This window comes from Lutjanus erythropterus, chromosome 15, assembly GCF_056507025.1.
Source record: "Lutjanus erythropterus isolate fLutEry1 chromosome 15, fLutEry1.hap2, whole genome shotgun sequence".
NCBI classification, from domain to species: Eukaryota; Metazoa; Chordata; class Actinopteri; order Lutjaniformes; family Lutjanidae; genus Lutjanus; species Lutjanus erythropterus.
In genome coordinates, this window is record NC_139331.1 from 12,115,002 (window position 1) to 12,136,585 (window position 21,584).

The following is a 21,584-nucleotide window of genomic DNA, read 5'->3' on the forward strand; positions in this document are numbered from 1 at the left end:
GAGAATATGAGAATAGTATCAATTTTCCTATTTCACTCTCATTAAGAATGCAAATAATGTTATTACTCAAAATGTTGAATTCCTTTGCCACTTTGACAAACTTTAAATACAAAATCAGGCAATCAAAGTCAGGTCAGGTGGTGAGTGTCATGTCCATGCAGCTGACCTGGTGGACGTTGTAATACTCAATCAAACCATGGCCCGATGACCCGTGGCCACAAAAAGTTATGGTGAAAACACACCAAATCCGGTGATGGTGGATCTTGATGTAACAGACCACCCCACACTCCAGTCAGTGGGCAGTGCAGTGTGCAGGCTGCGTCACATGTTGATTCCCTATTTACTCATTCTTCCCTCCAAGTTTACCATATAAACACTGAAGCTGATTGGACAGACTTACTATGATTTGGGTTGTGCTTGATTTTTGGCTCACATAAACATGCCAGCTGCATCACAAACTTTATCGTTTTTTAAGTTAAGGGTACAGTAAAGTATATTTCTGAAAACATTTTAGGCAACAAATGGGCAACAGCATCTCTTATGTCGTATATTTGATCAGCACTGCCTTGTTTGACAGTTTAATCAGACTTTTGTTAGTCTGTGTTGCTTTGGATGGACCTCATTTGCATAAAATAGGGGTCTAGTTGTGATTATGCAAATTTGGATATACCAAATGGTCTGTACCCATCATGCACTGTGCTCCTCTCCATAGAAAATGAATTGAATCCGTTGTCTTGACATTTGGCAATGAATTTGGTGTGTCTCCTCTATAACTCTGCGGCTGCCCGAGTTTCATCCCCATACTGTGGCCCTTCACCAACATGCTGACACGAGCACCCTAATGCCTTTGTGCCTTTTACTTCAGTATCTACAAAAGAAAACAGTACTCATCACTGGCTAGGTACTGATATGTTGGGGCTACACAAGTATGGATTTACTGATCCTGCTCAAACTGCTAATCTGATCTGTACAGAAGAACCAGATTTTTTTTTTTTTTTCAACAGATAAAAGCCGGACTTTGTCACCAAAAATGGCCCCAGAAATATAGGAGTGAATGGAGACAAGCATTTAAGTGGCTAGAATTGGACACAAAAAGGACACATTGCACAGAAGAGTGTGGCAACAGTTTCCTTTACTAGCTGAAAAGCCTACCTTGTATTTAATTGGAAACAATGCCTTCAGGAAACACAACATCTGGTGTGTCAGGTTACCAAAAATGTATTTTAGCTGCCAAATGTAGGGGCTTGGTGGCCTGTGGGCCAGTCCTTAAAAATGTTAGCGTCTATCCCTGCTAAATTGTTTAATGATCCGTAAATTCCATTTGTGGTTTTGAGTGTTAGTGTCTACCTTGATGAGAAGTAATGTGCAGCACGTGACTCTAATTATTCATTTAGACCCTTTCCACATCCAACAGATCCTGAACACAGCGATGACAGGAGTCAATTAGGTATTCCGCATGAGTTTGCTTGCTAGCACGTGTGAGCAGCTTGTCAGCAGGTGCAGTTTGAACCAGCAGCATCAAACATTTCCTCAGCTTAATCTGTTTTATCGTCTGTGTGTTCTCAATCTAACATCGGTTTTCTTTAAAAGCAGAGTTCACGACTAAAAGTCAAAAGTCGTACAAACATTTTCTGTCAGACTTCTAAACAAACAACCACAGCCTTTTTAAACTGTGCATGCTTCAGGATTTACAAATGTGTTGTGGGCATCCACAAGAGTGACACATCATTCACAAATAGGATTTTTAGTTGTGGTTTGGGGCCCAAAGTTACAAGTCAAAGCATGAGCAAGAGGGACGGCAGCGTTGGCTAGAAATTCTTGTAAATTCAGGTCCCAGAAAAGACGAGCTGGATATCAAAATCATGCAGAAGGTTCCACTCAACCACTCAGACAAAATAGCCCTGCAAATACACAAATTTAACCTCTTAAGCCGCTGCATGCCTTAACTAACAGCCACCATCGCTGTCATCTATCTCCACTGTGGTTTCTAGGTTGATCTATTCCTCCCATCATGTTGTCTGAGGCTATACTCTTTCCAGAGGATTAAATAACATTGAGATTAAAAGTTCAAAGGTCAGGGTAATGCAAAGCCATAGGCTTAGGCAATCCAAATACTCCTCTTAGATACTTTAATTCCTGCAGGTCATGATGTCTATCCTCCACTTGCTGCTCTCATTGACCCAAGAGAAAATAGAGGGGAAAAAAGCCTGGTTGTGCATTTACAATAGAACATTAGGTCAAAAGTGGGACACAATTAGCAGAGGATGTACTGATGTTCATGTGTATAACCAAGGAGATGCTTAGAATCCATCAATCTGTCCGCATGGTGAGTGTATGCTGTGGAACGGACGATAAGGAGCTTGGTAGGTCTACTATGGTCCTTCAGTGATTCCTAAGTTGACTACAGATGAGTGGTGCATGGAGGGGAGCCAGACACATGTTGACCACATTGCTGCCGCAGAATAACAGATAAATAACCGCAGATGTGTAGATGGAGGAGAAAGCAGTGAGAGGGAAAACAGAAGAGAGCGGAGAAGAGAACATAAAAGAGAGGGGAGGTTTCAAAACTCTGTGGCTAAAAGATGTTATCTAAAATATTGAATGGAGCAAGAGTTCCAGGGCGGATGTGTTTAAAAAAAACGGGTGAATACACTTCACAGCTTATGAAGGGCATGTGTGTCATGTCACTGAGGGAGTACGATGTGGTTATTACAGAAGTTCAAGCTGGCCAAAATCAGTATTTCAGATGCAAAATGTGAAAAGAATGCGTCACCATCTAAAATTCTGAATGTACGTTTTGCCATGCACCTACATTTCAGCCAATGAATGTGTGTGATGTGATTCATTCCTTTAGTTATAGCGCTGGTGGCCCAGGCCTGGTGCCAGCGCTTGGTGGTTGCAGAACTGTTTACTTTTGTAGGCTGGCAGGAACATGAGATTTCCTCTGGGTGTACTGCGGCTGGTCGACCTGCAAACAGCATGGCCCTTCAAGTCTCTTTGCCGCTCCCGTTACAGGCCCCCCTCCTCCCCCTTCTGTAGATCACTTGTGCTGAGGGTAACCCCACGCAAACAAACATACACTCACACAGAAACTGACAAGGGTTCATTGAAGTCATGAACAGCAGCCGCCATACTGCATTAATGCTAGCGAACATACTTGAGCTGCTCTACCTACATGACTTATAAGAATACCAGTGGATCTTAGGATCTTATGGATTATCTGGAGTTTGACTTTATCCCATTCCTTGACCAGCTTGACAGAGGAAAGCCTTGTTCTGAGATGATCAACAGGACTAATCTCAAAATGGAGCCTCCATTCATAAGAGGCAGAAATGCAAGGGTTATAGAGCATGAATAACACAAAAATGTGTTTTTGCAATCCTTTTTATTCAGGTCTGGTGTAGGTTGAACTTGTGAAGAAAAAGCAAGAGTACAAGCGTACAGCAGAGGTTGTCAAAGTTTTGATGACTGAATGTCAATTTAGGGAGCCAGCATGTGATTGAGACCACATATGAAAACCCATGAACTTGTTGTAGGATTGGTGATTGGTCTCGTCATGGTGTTAAAATTCTTTGAGCACCAAATTCAAATGTTTGCAGGTAAGACAGATCACTTTATTTGTCCTCCAAGGTCCAGTGAAGTAAGAGTTGATCTGTTTTTCCTGTAACCTAATTTTCTCGTTAACTATACAGCATTGTTTCTGTGGTGGCGTTACCATCTCACTTTAACATTCATCACTGACAGTGCTAGCATTGATGCTACACACACAAAGTTCTAACTATCATGCAAGCAGTAGCTTTCTACAAGTTGACATTCCTAACCTGACAGACGTTTGTTAAGGCTCATTTATGCTGATATATTTGCTCAGAGTCAAATGTTTCCCAAAGATGAAGAGCCAGAAGTTTGTGAGAACAAACATGGTGATGCTGGAGGAGGTTATAATAATGTACCTTATGAGAAAGAGGCAAAAGTGGAGGCAGTGTAGCATTGTAGATGGTGCCAGTCTGGTGGCAATTAAACACCTTGCAGTGGACATGTGGATGGACAATTCTATTCCTAAGTAACTGACAACAAATTACATTTCCAATATTTTCTGATTTTGAAAATGTCTTTCTTATGTCCTGTGGTCGTGTCTCGCTTAAGAAAACGTGCAGCAACATGGACAAAATTAACGCGGAGTAAAGACAGATGAGCCTTTCAGCAGGGGAGGGACTAGCACTATTTAGGCACAGTGGTGCTTTTAGTGTGTCAGCATGCTAAGAGCTGCTCATTAGAAAACGCAAAGCACAACTGACACTGAAGGGAATGTTTTTAGTTTTCTATGTCATAAACCAAAATACTAGTGTGGGAGCCAGTCATTTGCACTGGCAGATACCTCTGGCCCCTGTACTGTTCAGACAAATTTCCACCTGTCCTGGAGCCCGTCAGGGCCAATCACAACTGTTGACCTAATTTCTATACGATGAAGACAGTACAGAGGACCGCGACCTTATTGGCTGTTGTGTCATTGCTCTAATTGATTGTAGGTCCATCCAATTGCGTTTGGAGGCATTTTGGTCTGCACCCATTAACGTCCCTTGGAAATCAAAAATGAACCAACTTATTTGGATTTGCCAGTTTTTCTGAAGATGCCAGGGTACCAAAGCACTGGACAAATTGAAATTTTTACCTGATAATGCCCTTCATTCTAAATGGAACATGAATGTCTGTAACAAATTTCAATCAATTCACTCAAAACCACAAATGACAACATCACAGTGGTATGGGAGATTAGGTTATGAGATCACCAGAGTTGGTCAGATTCATCCTCTGGGGACCATGAATGTCTGTGGACTGGCTAAAAATGTATAAAGACTATGACTGTGTACATTATTGTCTTACACTCAGGGACTGTTACTGTACATGTAGAAGAATAATGACATTACTTTGTCTAGGATCAAAATGTTCCTCCCTCTTTAAAATGTTTCATGCTCTTCAATCTTGCAGACAGAGTACAGGCAAATTGTTTTATCAAGCAAGAACAATATTCAGCTCGATAATCCCAACACTGGACATCAATATCCTCAGAGAAGTCTGAATAACTGACATTCTTGGGATGAACCAGACTCTACAAACTTTTGTTTGTTTACTCGTGTCCAGTGGGAGTCTTAATTTTCTCCCTCTCTCTTTCTCAGTTGATAATATAATCAAAAGAGCAGCCAACACAATACCTTTGGACATGAGAGGGGCCTGCAGATCCAGTAGTACTGAGGCGGCAGCCAGCCAGCCATAACAACATCAAACAGCCCCTAGCCTCCAGCGTTTACACAGAGCCAAGACCCTTGACCAAAAATATGATTGCTCGTTCTTTTTAAGATAAGAATGCAGACAAGCTTGAAGGCTATTGCGAACAATATGTACAGGTATGAAGTGGCCGTAGTGGTAGAAGTAGATGGATCGAAACAAACCAGTAGGAGGAAAATGGTACTTTAGGTGAGATGAGAATTCTTGGATGCCTTAGATCAAAATATTCAGACATAAGATCAGAGATATTGTCTTCCAGGAATGATAAGAACAAAAATGGTCAGCATTCTCATTTCAATGTGCAATACACAGGAACAATTTGACACTGAAAATCTGTCTCATTTGAGTGGATCAGCGGGTCATGTTCTCAAAAGAAAAAACAGAGATGGGAAAGCACTTAACGTTTTAGGAAACTACCAAAGAGCACCCCCTGCTGGTCACCAGGAGTAAGTACACAAGCCTTAATGTGGACTTCACCTCCAACTATTTTGCCTGAGCTGCCTGAAATGTCAGCAGTGCTCTCAAAAATAAAAGCTTTATTCATAATCTTATTCAGAATAACATTACATCATATTAGACAAATTTCATTCATTCATTAATTTTCTGTAACCGCTTATTCCATAAGGGTCACGGGCTGCTGGAGCCTATCCCAGCTGACATTGGGCGAGAGGCGGGGTTCACCCTGGACAAGTCACCAGTTCATCGCAGGGCTGACACATAGACAGACAACCACTCACACTCACATTTATTAGACAAATTTGACAGAAGGTATTTACTTACATTTGCAAAAAGTTTTTCAGAAAGTTGCATTTAAAGTTAAGCACTTAAAAAGCTCATCTTAGCCTTCTACACATCTGTGATAGGACTGCAACAAGAGGTGTGGACTCAAATCTAATGGCTTAGACTCAAATCAGAATTATTAACTATTAATTACATGACTTCAATCAAAACAGACCTGCAACTCCACTTAGACTTCAACACCCATGACTTCACTTTGACTTGAAAATACTTGATACCTTCCTACACGCCCAAAGATGAAAAAGTATGTTATTTAAAAAACATGACATTAATTTATTAATTTCCCTTCATTTCCTGGATCAGCCAACTTTAAAGCTGCTTATTCTCAGCAAATTGACACTTAATTTCCCAAATCCACTTTGTTTGAACCACTTCAAGAGTATCCAATCAAATTGCAGGAATGAACAGGGTAGAAGTAACTAATAACAAATACTCAAGTTACTGTAATTGTGGATACTTCTACTTTTATGAGTAGATTTTCAAGTCTGTACTTTTACTTGTAGTTAAGTATTTATTACATCACATCATCTACTTAGTTACTTTCAAAATCATAATTGAGCCCTGAGTACAAATTGAATTATTATTCAAACCTTTCATCTGCATTGTTGCAGTCAAGGTGATCTGATTGCAAACAGGCCAATGAAAACCAGGACGTATGGACAAAAAACTAATGACTATTTAATCTGTAGTCCAGAAATGGCACCTCATCGCAACTCATTCAACACTGTTTTGTCTGGTGGAATCATTTGATAAATGGGGAAACTAAAACTTAAAATTAGATAAAAATGACAAAAGAATGTCCTCTACTGATAATGTATTAAACATCAGCAGTTAAAAAGTAAGGTAATGCTTCAATTTCCAGGTGGTAGGTGGTAATTACCAAGTAATATATTTGAAATTTCTTAGAAATGAACTACAAATTACCCCTAAATTACATGGTTAACTATGTGATAATTAGCATGTATCGTTTTCATGTAGTGGCTGGCAGTTACTAAGTGACATATTTGAAATTTCTCTGAATTTACCCACAAATTACCTGGAAATTTCATGGTAAGTATGTGATAATTTGTAAGTGTCATTTTTTGGAAAGTAAGTAGTAATTACTATTTCATATATTTGAACTTTCTTTGAAATTAACCGCAAATGTAATGTTAATTACCACCTATTTACCATGAAATGGTGGGACCAAAGTAACTAATACTCTGAGTAGTTTTTAAGACAAGTAGTTTGTACTTTACTCAAGTATTTTTCTAATACCAGTACTTGCACTTGAGTACAGATTTTCAGTAATGTTTCCACCAGTGTGAAAGAACCATAAAGAATTAATGTTACGTTACTGTGTTCCAGTTGGAAAAATGATACTAAAGTTAATTCTGTTCACAAAAGTAGAATTGAAGCATGCAAAATTTGTGCATCAAAAATTACAGACTGAGATGCACGTTATGACTTGTTAAGAACTTGAAACTCAAAGTTTAGGACTTTGACTTGACTTGGTATTTGCCTGTCTTTACCTGGGACTTGTTTTGAGACATGAGACTTACTTGTGACTTGCAGAACAATGACCTGGTTCCACTTCTGGCTGCCGCTGTTTTCATTATTGATAAATCGCCGATCACATTCACATTTAATTGATTAATCAGTCAATCATTACATAAAATATTAAAGGTATAATAAAGGCTAAATCATGCCCACTTTACATATGAAAATTGATATGTAAGTTTCAAACACAGTAGGCCAATCATCACTGCCCACATACTTCCATGTCTAAAATACATCTATATAAATAAATATATAAATAAATACACCTGAAACATAGCTAACTGTTGAGTCTCATTCTCTGGATATCAACGATCAGCACTTTGGGTTGGTAAAAAGTCCCAAGCACAGAAAAATAATGAGGAAACAAGAAGGTACAGGCAGAGAGCGGGATCTTTTCAAATGCAGGCAAATGCAAACACTTTGAGTTATTATTCTTTGGGAAAATCCTGTATAGTTTAAAATCTCCTGATCAACGGTTCAAAACCCAAATAGAGTTCATTTACAGTCATGGAAAACAAAGAAAACTATTTCAGAAGATGGAATCAGTGCATTTTTGCATAAAATTGATCAACTATGAAAATGGATCCAGATCAAGTTTCTGTCCATCGAATAATTGATTAATCAGCTAAATGTTTTCTCTTAAATTTGTCATCAGTTGATCTGTAGAATTAAATACGGATGAAATCACAATATACATCACTATGAACAAAAACATTTTGGTTTGTCATACAGAATCTAATTTTACTTTCAGTTCCTGTTTCGCTGCCTGGTTAAGTGGCCTGAAAAATACACTACGTGCATTTTAACACAGAATCAGTGGAGTGTAATTTGCATTCCCTCTCCTTTTCATGTTGCTAATTCCACCCCCCGTACACTGCAACACTATTAACAGCTTGGTTTACCATGTAAAAATAATCCTATAGTGTGTGTATATCACCACCCATGGGTTGAGATGGAGCTCAGATTAGCACGCTGTTCATCGCTTCCAGCTTCGTTTCAGCCTAAAGAATGTTAAGTAGATGAATGTATGAGTTGGAGAAGAGGATATGTTGAGCTTTTTTGGATTTATCGGTTAAAATAACAGCAGTGTTTGATCACTGAGAAGAATTGCACTGCTATAATTAGTCATTTCACCATATTTCCTCCGACAATTAGGATGCTATACAGGGCAATGCATGAGGGATAAAGGGGTAATTTATTGGATGCATTCAATTTATGGCTGTTCTTGATGAACATTAGATAAAAGAAACAACACTGCTGTCTCTAAATGAGATTCTGGACCTTTTGCGCTTACTTTATCACATCCGTTTAGCCCCTTTTAGCACCGCAGAATGTGTTTTATGATGAGACAATGCATTTACACAAGCAAACATAAGTGCTCATTTGATTCACAATGTCCATCTGCATCACTTAACCTATCACTTCTGTATGCATCTCTTTATTAAACCTATGTGAAACTGTGTTGACTCAAACAATTACCCTGTTATCCCACTGCTCTTGGAGATGAGTGCAATTGTATAAACCAAAGAAGAGTTTCTGAAGTGAAATCAGGCAGGAGCTGGTGTGTGAAGCGCATCTACCTACGTAGTTGTACGCTCCGATTAGTAATATTGGTCGTATTTTCAGTCATGGAGGAATTCCCCTGTCGACTGATTGGTGAGGGATGAACTCTTTTTAAAGTTTTAAAGTCGTGGAAAGTCTCTAACTCACCTCTGCGTCATGTTTATCAAGAACTTAAGCTGACGAGGTGCAGTGGGTGCATGCCACAGGCCCATTTCTGCTTCATTAAGAAAAAATAATAGCTCTGTTTTCAGGGATCTGGCAGAGACCTGTAAAGTTAGAGCTTAACTTGATTTTGTGTGTTTCATTATAATGCTTGTATGCTGGTGTGTATTTTTGTAGGACACACCTGACATGGTGTACCCTTCAATATAATCTTAAGAATTACAAGGATTAATAATATTAGGGCTTTTATTATTAATTAATCTTTTGATCATTTTCTCAGTTAATTTAATTTAATGTCAGAAAATGGTGAAAAATGTGGATCACTGTTCCCCAAAGCCCAACGTCATGCCCTCAAGTGTCTTGTTTTGTCCACAACCTAAAGAGTTTACTGTCACAGAGGATTAAAGAGACCAGACAGTATTCACATCTGAGAAGCTGATAACTGAGAATTTGGACATCTTTTTCCTTCAAAAATAGACTCAAAACAATTGATTTTCAAAATAGTTGGTGATTACACAGTTGACAACTAATTGATTAATGGCTGCAGCTCCAAATAATATGATAGAAATCCTAACTAAACTCAAGGACTAAAGAGCCAAAAAAGTCAAAATAAAGGATAAGAACTAAGTTGAAGTTGACCTTCCTTGGGTTGTCTGTATGACATGGATCACAGGTCAGTGGACATGGCTGGTTGTTCATATGAACACTTCCATAGGAATATAAAAATGAAGTTTGCTACAACATATGTAATATTCACCCTTTATAAGTGGCCAGGCAGAGATGACATGTCTGCAACTTAAGGTCTGATTAAGTCTGCATTTCCTACAAAAAAACCCCATCTATTTACCTGGATATAGGTTAATAGTCTGTATTATATTTTCTAGTATAAACTTAAGTATTATGTTCATTTAATTTGCAAGGGATGTGACTGTACTAATATTTAGGGGCATCAATTTGACACCCAGAGAAAAACTCTATTCTGCATGCATGTTTTTACAAAATGTCGTGACATTTCAGCTGTAAAAACAAGCAGATTGTAGCTGTGTCTCTATTGAAAACTAAAAACATTCACACTACAGGCCCCAGCGAGGATCGAACTCGCGACCCCTGGTTTACAAGACCAGTGCTCTAACCACTGAGCTATGGAGCCTGTTGTACAGGTGTCTTGCGTCAAATACACTTTTGAAGTGGCTTACGTGTCTCAGCTATTGCGGAAATGTTGACGCAATTACTGTACTGCAGCAGTTGACTGAACGTCACTTCACGGTGTACGGGCTAACCTGAGCAACAGCGTTAAGGTCTATGGGACCTGACTTGCCGAAATGGCAGTTTTTAGTATGATTTTGAGCTGGACTGCTCAGGCACTTATAGTGCTGCTCCTTCTGCTTTTTATTGCGTTTCTTTGCTACTGCCTGTATGTTAAACACGTTCACATGAAATATGACCACATACCTGGGCCACCGAGAGACAGGTAGGTCAACTAAACCTAACTTAACTTGGTCATTGTTAAGCTAGCTGATGCTAACGCTAACGCCACTTAGCTAACGTCAGAGAAAACCAACGTTATTGTTAACTTGTTATTAGCGCTAACTGTTAAGTAACCTGACACTTTCATTCACTTCAACAGTTTTCTCCTGGGACACTCGCCAAGGTTTTTGAGGATAATGAAAAATGGCGAAGTTATACACGACAAATTTCTAGAATGGTAAGCGCAAGAGACATGTCGTTGTTAAGTGGCAGAAAAGTCGAGGCAGTATAGCTAAACGTTTAACGATTACTGGAAAAATGTCAACTCAGGACAAACGCTACAACCAGGTCCAACAAGTAACATATACACCCCCTATTGACTGCTATAAGCAATAACTGCCGAGGTAAAAAAGAAAAAAAGAAAAAAAAAGTATAGTACGTATAATAGCAATGTAAATGAGGAACACAAACGTTATTACAAATATATTTATAAAAACTGCTTCAAAATAAGTTCAACTTCAATGTACTAAAAACAACTATACTAGCTAATTCTGCAATGCTGATATCTTCAGTTTATTTACAAGTGTACTTTTTTGTAAGTGTATTGCAAATTGTACATTTGTATGCTTTCAAAAATATACTAAACTGCATATATTTAAAGTGGTACGTTAATTTACCTTTCAAAGTGTAATCATTTTCAAGTCCTTTATAAACATTATTAATATGGTTTATTAGAGTGTACTCTAATTTCATTTCATAACAAATGTATGCTTACAAAAGTGTGCTTCAATACAAGTTTATTTATGGCTTTAATTTCATCAATCAAGCATGTATGTTAGCACATACAAAGCCATGTATGTAGATATGTATGTATGTATACTTGAAGTTGTTCCACTTCAGCACATAAAAGCTAAGTAAAACTAAATATACTTTTCACATTTTTTTACCATTTTAATCACAACTAAAATATATTCTATACTATTTAAGCACAAGAGTAGTTTTTCCTAATAGTAAACTTCAAGTTAGCTAATAATTAACACACGTGAAGTATGCTAATGATTATGTTGACTGCAAGTACACTTACATAAGCAAAAATTTTAGCACATGTATTTTTCACTAGGGTAGCTAAGTCTGTGATACATAGGTTAGTTTACTAGTTTCAATATGTGTGTATTGTTCCTCTTTAGTGCGGCTTTTATGTGCTTAAGTTGTAATTTATTCTGTGACTATTCATCTTTACATCAGTGATCACCACTGCACCTTCACTTTGGCTGCAGATTTGCATGTGGAACTGTGGATGTATTATTTGTAATTTAAATTTCTAATTAAGATGCCATTCACAGGTCTGAGATTCATGGGCATGTCTACAGGATAAATGTTCTGCATTTTGTTATGGTGTGTGTGACCTGTCCAGAGGCAACCAAGGTAAACACCACACCCTACAATTGTATTTGTGTAACGAACAGTTGCATAAGTGTTGCACAATAAACAGTGTAAAAGGGCACAGACAGTCATACAAAAAGAATATGGCCTTACACTGTCAGCTCTGGTCCTTTTTGGTTAAATGTGTAAGCTTATGTCCTGATAATATTTCCATTAAAAAATGTTGTCTTTCAATCTTGCGATGACTCTGTTTCAGGAAATCCTGATGTCCCCAAAGTACCCCAAAGACAAATTCGTATACAAGAGGCTCTTCAACCTGTTTGGTCAAAGGTAGTTTATCAGACTGTCAGATTACCTACATTCCCCAATGACACAGACACTATATCATTGTCAATCACTGTTGACGAACAATTTAGCAATGATAAGCTGAGGAAATGTAATCAGTGATACTGTCAATATGTTGAATTTCTGAACTAACATTACCAAGTAAGATAGACTCATACACTGTAATGTCAACTCTAGTATTCTAGGCACACTTGTTAGTATCACTAGTCAACTATGCCAGGTAGTGATGAATGATACTGCAAAATTTGTTAATATGGGGCTCCATATTAAATTTTTATACTTTTTATTATTGAAACCAGCTTCCAATCTTTAATGTAGGTGAGAGCAGTTTGTCATTATTTATGAGGTGAATGCATCATCAATAGGCTAAATGAAGGAACTGAATATAAGAATACTATGTCTTTCACAGTTACACTACAAGGTTATTATATTTGGCCATTTTCATATTTCAGGTTGGAGGTATAGTTTTTTTTTCAATTCCATTAAAATAATTGATTTAGACAAGAAGTTTCAGTGGGCTAAATATATGATTTGAACATAATTGACCTGCCTAAAGTAATAAACAGCTATTGATGATCAGTTGCAGTTTTTTAACATTAACCAATGCTGAAGATCCAATTTGACTAAAATATTAATTTTAATACTATATACCTGGATATTCCTTGCCTGAGCCTCTCTGAAAAGACTCTGTGTTGGGGGTTTGGATGCTGAGGCTTTTCCCTCATCCTTCTCTCTTCATTGCTGTTGCAGCTCAAAGTTTCTTGTGGTGTTTTTTATGCGTTTGAACTCATTTGTAGCAAACAGCATTCCCCTTACACAGGTTTTCATTCACAGCTGTTCAGTGGCTCCAGACGAAGCCCCTGTTTCATTCAGCTACTACTATGTGTCTGATTAATGTGGTCAGGGTGTGTGCTGCGGTGCACAGAACAAACAACAGCAGTGGAGGAGCAAAGAGCACATGCATTAATGCTAGAGATATACTTGCTTATAACTACACACTCGCACATGCGCCCCTATGCATCCCTACCCATCATGGCTGTGCCCACTAGGAGTGATGATTATGTGTGTCCTTGGAAATTAACGCTATGTGAACACAAACGTGGTTAAAAAACAAGTGTGTCCCCAACCTAAGATGCATTCACAGTGAACATTGTTTGCCCACACAGTTCTGCTCTTTGAGGAAATCTAAACAGTGGCATGTTGAAAAGAGAAACTGAAATGGATCCCTTTTTTGGTATTGATCCTATTAATGCCAAAATCATTCTTCAAAAAGAGCTGTAGTATTGGTAGTGTGGATATTTGGGGATTGATCCACCCACTCCTTGTCCCAGGAACTGTTTTGTTATGTCAAATCATTTCTAAACTCATTTTGCTATTTTGAAACCATCCATGTCTCTCCTCCAGGTTCTTAGGTAATGGCCTGGTAACAGCACAGGACCATGAACTGTGGTATAAACAGCGCCGGATCATGGACCCTGCCTTCAGCAGCTTGTGAGTTATTTAATCATCACAAAGAGACATAATGGAGTATCTGCTCAACCTTTATTTTGACTCTGTCCAGACTGTGGGTATCTTTTGCTCTGTTTTTTTGGATGACATTGTCCAGTTAACTGAATTTCTGTGGAGCTTTGCAGGTATGTCCTGGCAATGCTAGTCCACTGTCCAAAACTACCATTACTTTCAGGTATTTGAGAGGGCTTATGGGCACCTTCAATGAGAGAGCAGAGAAACTGATGGATAAACTTTCGGATTTCGCTGATAACAAAACAGAGGCCAAGATGCTCAAACTAGTCAACTGTGTCACCATGGATGTTATTGCCAAGGTAGTGTGCCATGGTCTGTTTTACAGCTTCCTCTGCAGTAGCCTTCAGCAAACAAGTTTTTTTGAATATAACAAAAGCACCACAACAGTTCATCTATCAAGGTGTAACTGTCTTAGTGTGTATGTTTATTTTCTCAGGTTGCTTTTGGTGTGGATTTAGACCTGCTGAAGAATAGTTCACCTTTTCCTAAAGCCATTGAGACATGCCTGAAAGGGATGGTGTACTATCTCAGAGACTCCTTCTTTGAGGTAAGCTTTCGCTTGTCCGTCTGTATGGAATTTGTATGGCCAAAATGTTGCAAAGTGTGTGAGACCCTAAAATCTTGCATTTGCAGTTCAATCCAAGGAACAGACCATTCATCAATGAAGTGAAGAAAGCCTGCCACTTGCTGCGCACGACTGGAGCTCGGTGGATTCATGAAAGAAAGACTGCTATGCAAAATGGCGATGATGTCCCCAAGGACATCCTCACGCAGATCATCAAAACTGCTGGCAAAGGTTATCATCCCTAAAGTTCAGATTCGATTAGATTAGATAAGAAAAATATTTTAACATCCTTGTGTTGTAATTCTCTGCTTGCACAATGTACTGAGCTATTTTTGTTTCGTAAGATGCACACCTGTTTACTTCCCATCAGCTGTCCAGTAGTGTTACCATTGCCTCTAACTTCAGTGATTTTTCATCCTAGGGCTGAGTATTTCACTTTTCACAGTTGGCTTGGTATATATTGTGAATAGTATTTAGTTAATTTATGTATATAGTCTTTCTGAGCATTTTGATAATCATCTCAGCGTCTTAACCGTTAACAATGTGACCTAGTATGTGGCAACTGATGTTGCACCAACGTAACAGTAATTTTATCATCATTGACAGAAACAAAATACAAGTCACCAAAATGTTTTGGCTCGTCTTTCCACAGCTCAGCAACAATCACCAACTCTGGTTTTACTGAGTGTTGGTTGAAATAGATGCTTAATTAACTGCATTAGATATGAAAATATCACCAGAAGTGGAGGGTGTGGCTGCAGCAGTCTCGCTCAATACTCAAAAATTGTTGCACATGTTAGATACAAAAATGTGGGAAAATAGGGCGCAGGTAACGTTACTGTACAGTTGGCAGGAAGTAAACAGACATACAGCTTTTAATAAGGATATACGTCATGTTACGTGGTGCACATAGAGAACAAGGTCATGGCAGTTACAAACAATAGTTTCGAGGTTCTAGATAAGAACCAATTATTCATTTTAAACTGTGCAAAATACCGTAACAAATTATATAAAAATACATATAAAATACAAGCATCATCATCTCAACTTGTGTATCATTAACATTTCCATATTAAAAGATTTGCAGAGCAGAAGTGCAAGGTTCACAATCAGATACAGTAGAAAGAGAATTTCATAATAACATATAAACTGTACAAACATGTAGAAACTCAGTCCAACACAGATGTTCATGTTTATTTTCTTACAAAATGATATGGAAAGATGATTATAATATTAGGTCACTTGTTCAGTTCTATTTTCTTTGTATTTCAGAGGAAAACATGACTGAAGAAGATGAAGAGTTCATGTTGGACAATTTTGTGACATTCTTCATTGCGGGTGAGTCTGTGTTATCCGTGTTTGAATGTGTGAATTGTAAAGCCCCTTTATATAATCCGAACTATGCCTTTAATATGTGTTGTGGGTTGCTGATCCACATTTGCTTTATTTGAAAGTAATATTATGATTCCTTTCGCCTCCTGTAACATTTCAGGACAGGAAACAACAGCTAATCAGCTGGCTTTTTGCATCATGGAACTTGGTAGACATCCTGATGTACTGGAGAAGTGAGTCTTAATAATGCGGTACAAAGCAGTTTCATAATGAGCTGTTGAGCGATGGTGTCTTCAGCTGCGTTTTTATTTCTCAGAGTGAAGAAAGAGGTGGATGATGTCATTGGGATGAAACAGGACATCAGTTATGACGACCTGGGACAGCTGGTTTATCTTTCACAGGTACATGTCATAAAGTTAGTAAAATAATGCTTCTACTCTTTGTAGGAGTGAAGCATGTTTTGAATCCATGTCGCAACTTCCTCAAATATTCACTCCATCATTCATTCATTCATTGGAAAAATTGATCATTTTAATTTTTAACCTCTGCCCAGGTGCTGAAAGAGACTCTGAGGATTTACCCAACAGCTCCCGGCACATCTCGTGATGTACTGGAGGACATCGTCATTGACGGTATCCACATACCTGGAGGAATCACATGTTTTGTGAGTCTTTCACTTTTGGGTGTATTCCTACCTCTAAAAAAGGAAGTTTCTGCCAGAACCAAAAAAATGCTGCATAGTGTGCTTTATATACATAAAGGGAATGGCACCTGTAACTCAAAAAAACATAACAAAGCAGGACATTTTTTAATACTGGCAAAGCATAAACAATTTCCTGCTATCAAAATGATAAATAAATTATTCTGAAATTCAGTTTAGCTCGTACGTGTGTGGGAGATTGGAGAAATTCTTCAAGGACCCTCTGACATTTGATCCAGACAGATTTCACCCAGATGCTCCCAAGTAAGTAGCTTACAGTTTTCACATGCTAATATGTTTTATTTTTTTAGTCTTACTGCATTGGAAAAGTGATGAGTATCCCAGATACAAGAAGAAAAATGCTGTGTATTAAGTGAGGGTGTCTCTTATCTGTTTCACAAGGCCTTATTACTGCTACTACCCCTTTGCCCTCGGTCCACGCTCATGCCTGGGACAGAACTTTGCTCAGGTGGGTGGTGACAGGCATAAAAAATCAACACAAACACACACAAAACTTAAAAATGCATGGAGGTAACTCAACGGGTGCTTACAGATGGAGGCTAAAGTGGTGATGGCCAAGCTGCTCCAGAGGTTTGACTTCACCCTTTTGCCGGGACAAACCTTTGACATCCAGGACACTGGAACGCTCAGGCCGAAGAGTGGAGTGGTGTGCTCTGTCAGACACAGGGACCACAAGAAATAAACGCTCACACAGGACCAGAACATAAGAGGAAATCATGTGGCCTCAGCCAAAAGCCTCTTATGCTGCAGAGTTGTTTAATTACCACTTATATGAATTTTTCTAAACCTTGTTTTAATGATATATACAGAGTATATAAAAATTAAGTGCTAATGCTTTTTATTTCCTAACGGTAATGAGGATATGGGAAAAGTAGTATCATTAGCACTTTAATCTTCTTGGAACCAACCACTTTTTTTGCCTTTAACTGTAATATAAAAATTCTGAATTTAATGGATAATTAATTACGACAGTCTGATTTTATTTTATTTCATGCTCAGTTTGTTGTGCAGTGATTTTTTTATGTACTCACCTGGCTGCGTTTTTTCTCCATTACTGTGTCCACAGGGGCACTGTGAGCTGGCAAAGAAATTTAAAAAGCACGGTTCTCTGAGAATTAACTCTCATTTATTTGGACAAGTGTTCTTTAACTCAAGTAGTCATTGTCATTCTTGCCTTACGTGTAATTTTAAACTGACATTATATGTATTTACTCAGAGTTTGCCTATATTTTCACATTTGGTATTTAGTTTTTTGCAAAAGTGTCCTTAAATGTAATTAAACTGTGGCATTAAAAAGTCTTAAATAGCATTGGACTCATTGATACATGTAGACAACCTGGTGGAGACTCACATTGTTGTCAGAGGCTGATGTCATTATAATGGGAGTTAAACAACAATCAGCAATTATAAAACACTGTTTTTCGCTTGAAAATAAACATTATCTTTAAGTAACAGTAAAATAAAACTAATAGCATATACTACTCAAAACACTTAATCATATGTATGTTTATTAATATAATAGCAAAATACTTAATAATACTAATTCTCAACCATAACGTAGTGCTCTGTCATGTTTTTTAATGATTCATTTGTTTTTGTTGCAGTCTGTGGTCCTTTTTAAAGCCTTTGGAAGCCTGATTGTATCAGAAATGTTTGTTTGAATGATATATACAGTTACAATGATGATTTTAACAATATTGAGGATATAGAACAATCAGGAAGGTCACATCATCATCAGCACTTAAATTTGAACTAACCCTTTTGTACCTTCAACAGTAATATAAAAATGCTGAATTTTTGCACAAATGAAAATAAACCGCATAAGAAAACTATCAGCCATTGCAGACATTATTTTACTGTTGCACTTAACTCATAATTAATAACAAAAATCTGATTTTATTTCATGCTCAGTTTGCTGTGCAGTGTTTTTTATGTCCTTACCCAGCTGAGATTTTGTGCATTACTGGCTGTGTACCACAGGGGGGTGCTCTGACCTTGCAAAGAAATGTCAAGCACCTGTTAAACTACCATTCTCTGTGAATACACTCTCAGGAGTTGACAATCATCTAAGCTTCATTTCGGGAGTTTGTTTTCATATCTATATGTATATATATTTACATTAGTAAAACAGTTGTTAAGTGTTGAATCCCATTGCACTGGGCCAATTAGTTATATCAGGGGTCCCCAGACTTTTCTATGCCACACCCACCCCCTTTTCTAAGGTGCCTTTAAAATCCCAACCATTTCTGAGTATGTTTCATTACTTTTAATTAATGCAATAATAATGAAATTCTACTTTATTTCATAAGATTGCTTGTTTAGCATTTCCATATATGTTACTTCGATATGCTGACCCTCCCAAAAGCATTTGTGCCTTAAAATAAACAAGCAAACTACTAATAAAAGTCAAATAGTAAAAGTTTAAGAATATTAAAAACATATACCACTCAAATGCTCAATTATACGTATGTGTATTAGTGTAATAAAATATTTATTTAAAAAATAGGGCCATAATCTAATGCCCTGTCGCTGATTTTGAAATGATTCATGTTTTTGTCAAATTCACATTTAAAGGGGCTTTACTGAAAATTAGATGTTTACACTGTCAAAGCGAGTTTGAAATTAAAACAAAAGAAATTTCCTCTTTGTGATTTTGCTAGCAATGTATAAGTCTGTACAGATAAGTAACTTAAATGAAAATAGAAATGTAATCTGTAAAAATGTAGACTTAAAAACACGTCTGTTTTGTCAGTCTTATCCCCTGAACGCGTCTCACTGTTCCTTTAAGAGGGCCGAGCCTGAGCCTCGCGAGGCTCCAGCGCACTTTTCATCTACCTGCTGCCCACTCCTCCTCTCCCACGTCTTGATTGGCCGTCTTGGCCGAAATCCTCTTGAATGATTTCAAACCGGAGTGTTTGGACAAGAAGGAGCAAGAGGAGGAGGGAGGAGGAGGGGGGAGTCCGCTGCTAATTCCGAGCAGGCTGGCTGAAGCTGAGAAGGGCTTGAATCCTCCGTCCGTCCACCGACACAGCACCTCAGTAAAGAGGCTTATCCGCGCCGAGGAGCGTTATTGACGGTAAAATAACGCGTTCAGGAGAGCACCGCCGGTAAAAAAGTGCGCTGTTTAGATGTGTCGTGACTACACGTATTTTCACTGTAGGATCTAGCTACATCATTATTTGTAATTTGCTGGGTTTTCTGTTCACCATCGTTTGAATGGAGCGATGTCCAGCGGAGACGGCGCACATTGCAATGGGACACGGGTCGTTGTTCTGACGGGACCAGGACCTGATCGAAAATCATTGGTGATCGATTTTAAAATCATGTGTTGTTGACGGAATGTGAGTACCAGTAGTTGTTTTTGCGAGATTCACAAAGGATTTTTTTTTTTACCTTTAACAGATTAGTGAGGGCATTCAGTTCATGCACGGGTTGCCATAGCATCATATTAATATTTTCCTTTTCATTATCGGCCTGTTGAAGAGAGTAGGGCTTAGCGGTACTTCCACACTCTGAACAATGTTTTTTAACACGATCCCGCAGCTGAGGCTCGGTTAGATGAGTTTTGAGAGTTAATTTCAAGTTAATTTCAAAGATCAGAGACTCACAGACGAGACAGTCATGGCTAAAAATCCGTCCGAGGGAGCGAAGGATGAGCTGAGCCAGCTGACGGACGAGGAGCTGCTGCGGTGCTCCAAAGAGGAGCTGGTCCGGAGGTTAAGGAGGGTTGACAGCGAGAAAATGAACTTGATGATCGAGCATGGCAACATGATGAAAGACATCAACCGGAGGCTGCAGGTGCACCTGCACGAAATCCGGAGCCTGAAGGAGATCAACCAGAAGCTGCAGGACGACAACCATGAGCTCCGGGAGCTCTGCTGCTTCTTGGACGACGACCGGCAGAAGGGCAAGAAGCTGTCCCGGGAGTGGCAGCGCTTCGGCCGCTACACCGCCAGCGCCATGTGGAAGGAGGTGGGCACCTACATGATGAAGCTGAAGGAGCTGGAGGCCAACCAGGACACCGTGTTGAGGGAGAACTCTGAGCTGAAGGAGATCATCCTCATGCTGGACGAGGAGAGGAACGGAGCAGGGTCCAGGAGCTCCATAGACAGTCAGTCCAGTCTGACCAACCTGAACGGTGGCACCGGCACCGTCAGGGATGTCGGGGACGGGAGTAGCACGTCCAGCACGGGTAGCGCCGGCAGCCCAGATCATCACAATCACAACCACAACCACATACACAAGCCCAGTTCAGAGAACAGTAAGATGGGCCCCACCATGAGGAGGTCCATGGATGACCTGTCAGCACCACACCATCACAGGAGCATCCCCAATGGACTTAATGGTGAGTACACACCACCTGTGGAAACACACCTGGCTGTCATAAACTGCAGGCAGACTGAACACAGGCCCCACAAGATGCACATCATTACCCCATTAACACCTGATATAAAAATGTGATCTGTATGTGGATACATTATCCAGACTGCTGTACAGATTGTGTTTACTCCTAAGATCTGAACGCAATGCAAGCCATACTACCTCCAGATGTGGTTTAGGAGATCTGATTGCACAGCATTTACACCTTTCATTAACACGTATTATTCCTTATCTGAATAACGTATCCCAACACAGATCACCAGGGGTAAATGGGGTAAAAGAGTCGAACCAATCAGGCCAGAGATAAGTTCCAAAATAAAAGCTGTTCTCCTCCATTAAACACTGGTGAATCGGACCTTTTGATCTTATTTTTAGGTCCAAAGTTACTCTCATGTGCCTTGGTGGGTGTAGAGCTGCAACAATCAATCAATTATTTGTGAACTATTAAATTAATTGCCAATGATTTTGATAATCGAATAATCAGTGTGAGTTAAGTTCTAAGACAACAAGTCAAAATTCTCC

The 21,584-nt window shown here is 38.9% G+C and overlaps 2 protein-coding genes and 1 non-coding gene across 7 annotated transcripts in view; 2 read left to right on the top strand and 1 right to left on the bottom strand.

The window, feature by feature from the left end:
* Positions 1-10,422: 10,422 nt before the first annotated feature.
* On the bottom strand, positions 10,423-10,495 carry trnat-ugu (transfer RNA threonine (anticodon UGU)). Its single transcript has one exon. It is a non-coding gene; the product is annotated as a tRNA-Thr (tRNA).
* A 93-nt stretch (positions 10,496-10,588) lies between these two features.
* On the top strand, positions 10,589-18,024 carry LOC146314110 (cholesterol 24-hydroxylase-like). 2 transcript variants are annotated; one of them, XM_084738148.1, is made up of 15 exons: positions 10,589-10,816; positions 10,973-11,050; positions 12,156-12,237; positions 12,452-12,525; positions 13,945-14,031; positions 14,225-14,363; positions 14,501-14,611; positions 14,698-14,860; positions 15,902-15,967; positions 16,122-16,194; positions 16,278-16,362; positions 16,515-16,625; positions 16,837-16,925; positions 17,064-17,130; positions 17,215-18,024. In XM_084738148.1, exons 1-15 carry the CDS (start codon positions 10,668-10,670, stop codon positions 17,362-17,364), a joined length of 1,524 nt encoding a protein of 507 aa, XP_084594274.1. In that variant the 5' UTR covers positions 10,589-10,667; the 3' UTR covers positions 17,365-18,024. The 2 variants fall into 2 exon arrangements, with proteins under 2 accessions (XP_084594274.1, XP_084594276.1); XM_084738150.1 differs by lacking the exons at positions 10,589-10,816; positions 10,973-11,050 and adding an exon at positions 11,090-11,216.
* A 1,740-nt stretch (positions 18,025-19,764) lies between these two features.
* ccdc85cb (coiled-coil domain containing 85C, b) overlaps positions 19,765-21,584 on the top strand; it is a 62,478-nt gene continuing 60,658 nt past the window's right edge. For all 4 annotated transcript variants that reach the window (XM_084738151.1, XM_084738152.1, XM_084738153.1 and 1 more), the window contains exon 1: positions 19,765-21,027. In XM_084738151.1, coding sequence (XP_084594277.1) covers positions 20,304-21,027 — 724 coding nt within the window. In that variant the 5' untranslated portion in view covers positions 19,765-20,303. The remainder of the gene's footprint in view (positions 21,028-21,584) is intronic.

What these genes read in the sequence shown, in the direction of transcription:
- LOC146314110 (XM_084738148.1), top strand. Translation starts at nt 10,668, where the DNA reads ATGGCAGTTTTTAGTATGATTTTGAGCTGGACTGCTCAGGCACTTATA. An exon ending in GACCCTGCCTTCAGCAGCTT is followed by an intron (nt 14,032 to 14,224) that starts GTGAGTTATTTA and finishes CATTACTTTCAG; the next exon opens with GTATTTGAGAGGGCTTATGG. An exon ending in TTTCACCCAGATGCTCCCAA is followed by an intron (nt 16,926 to 17,063) that starts GTAAGTAGCTTA and finishes CTGTTTCACAAG; the next exon opens with GCCTTATTACTGCTACTACC.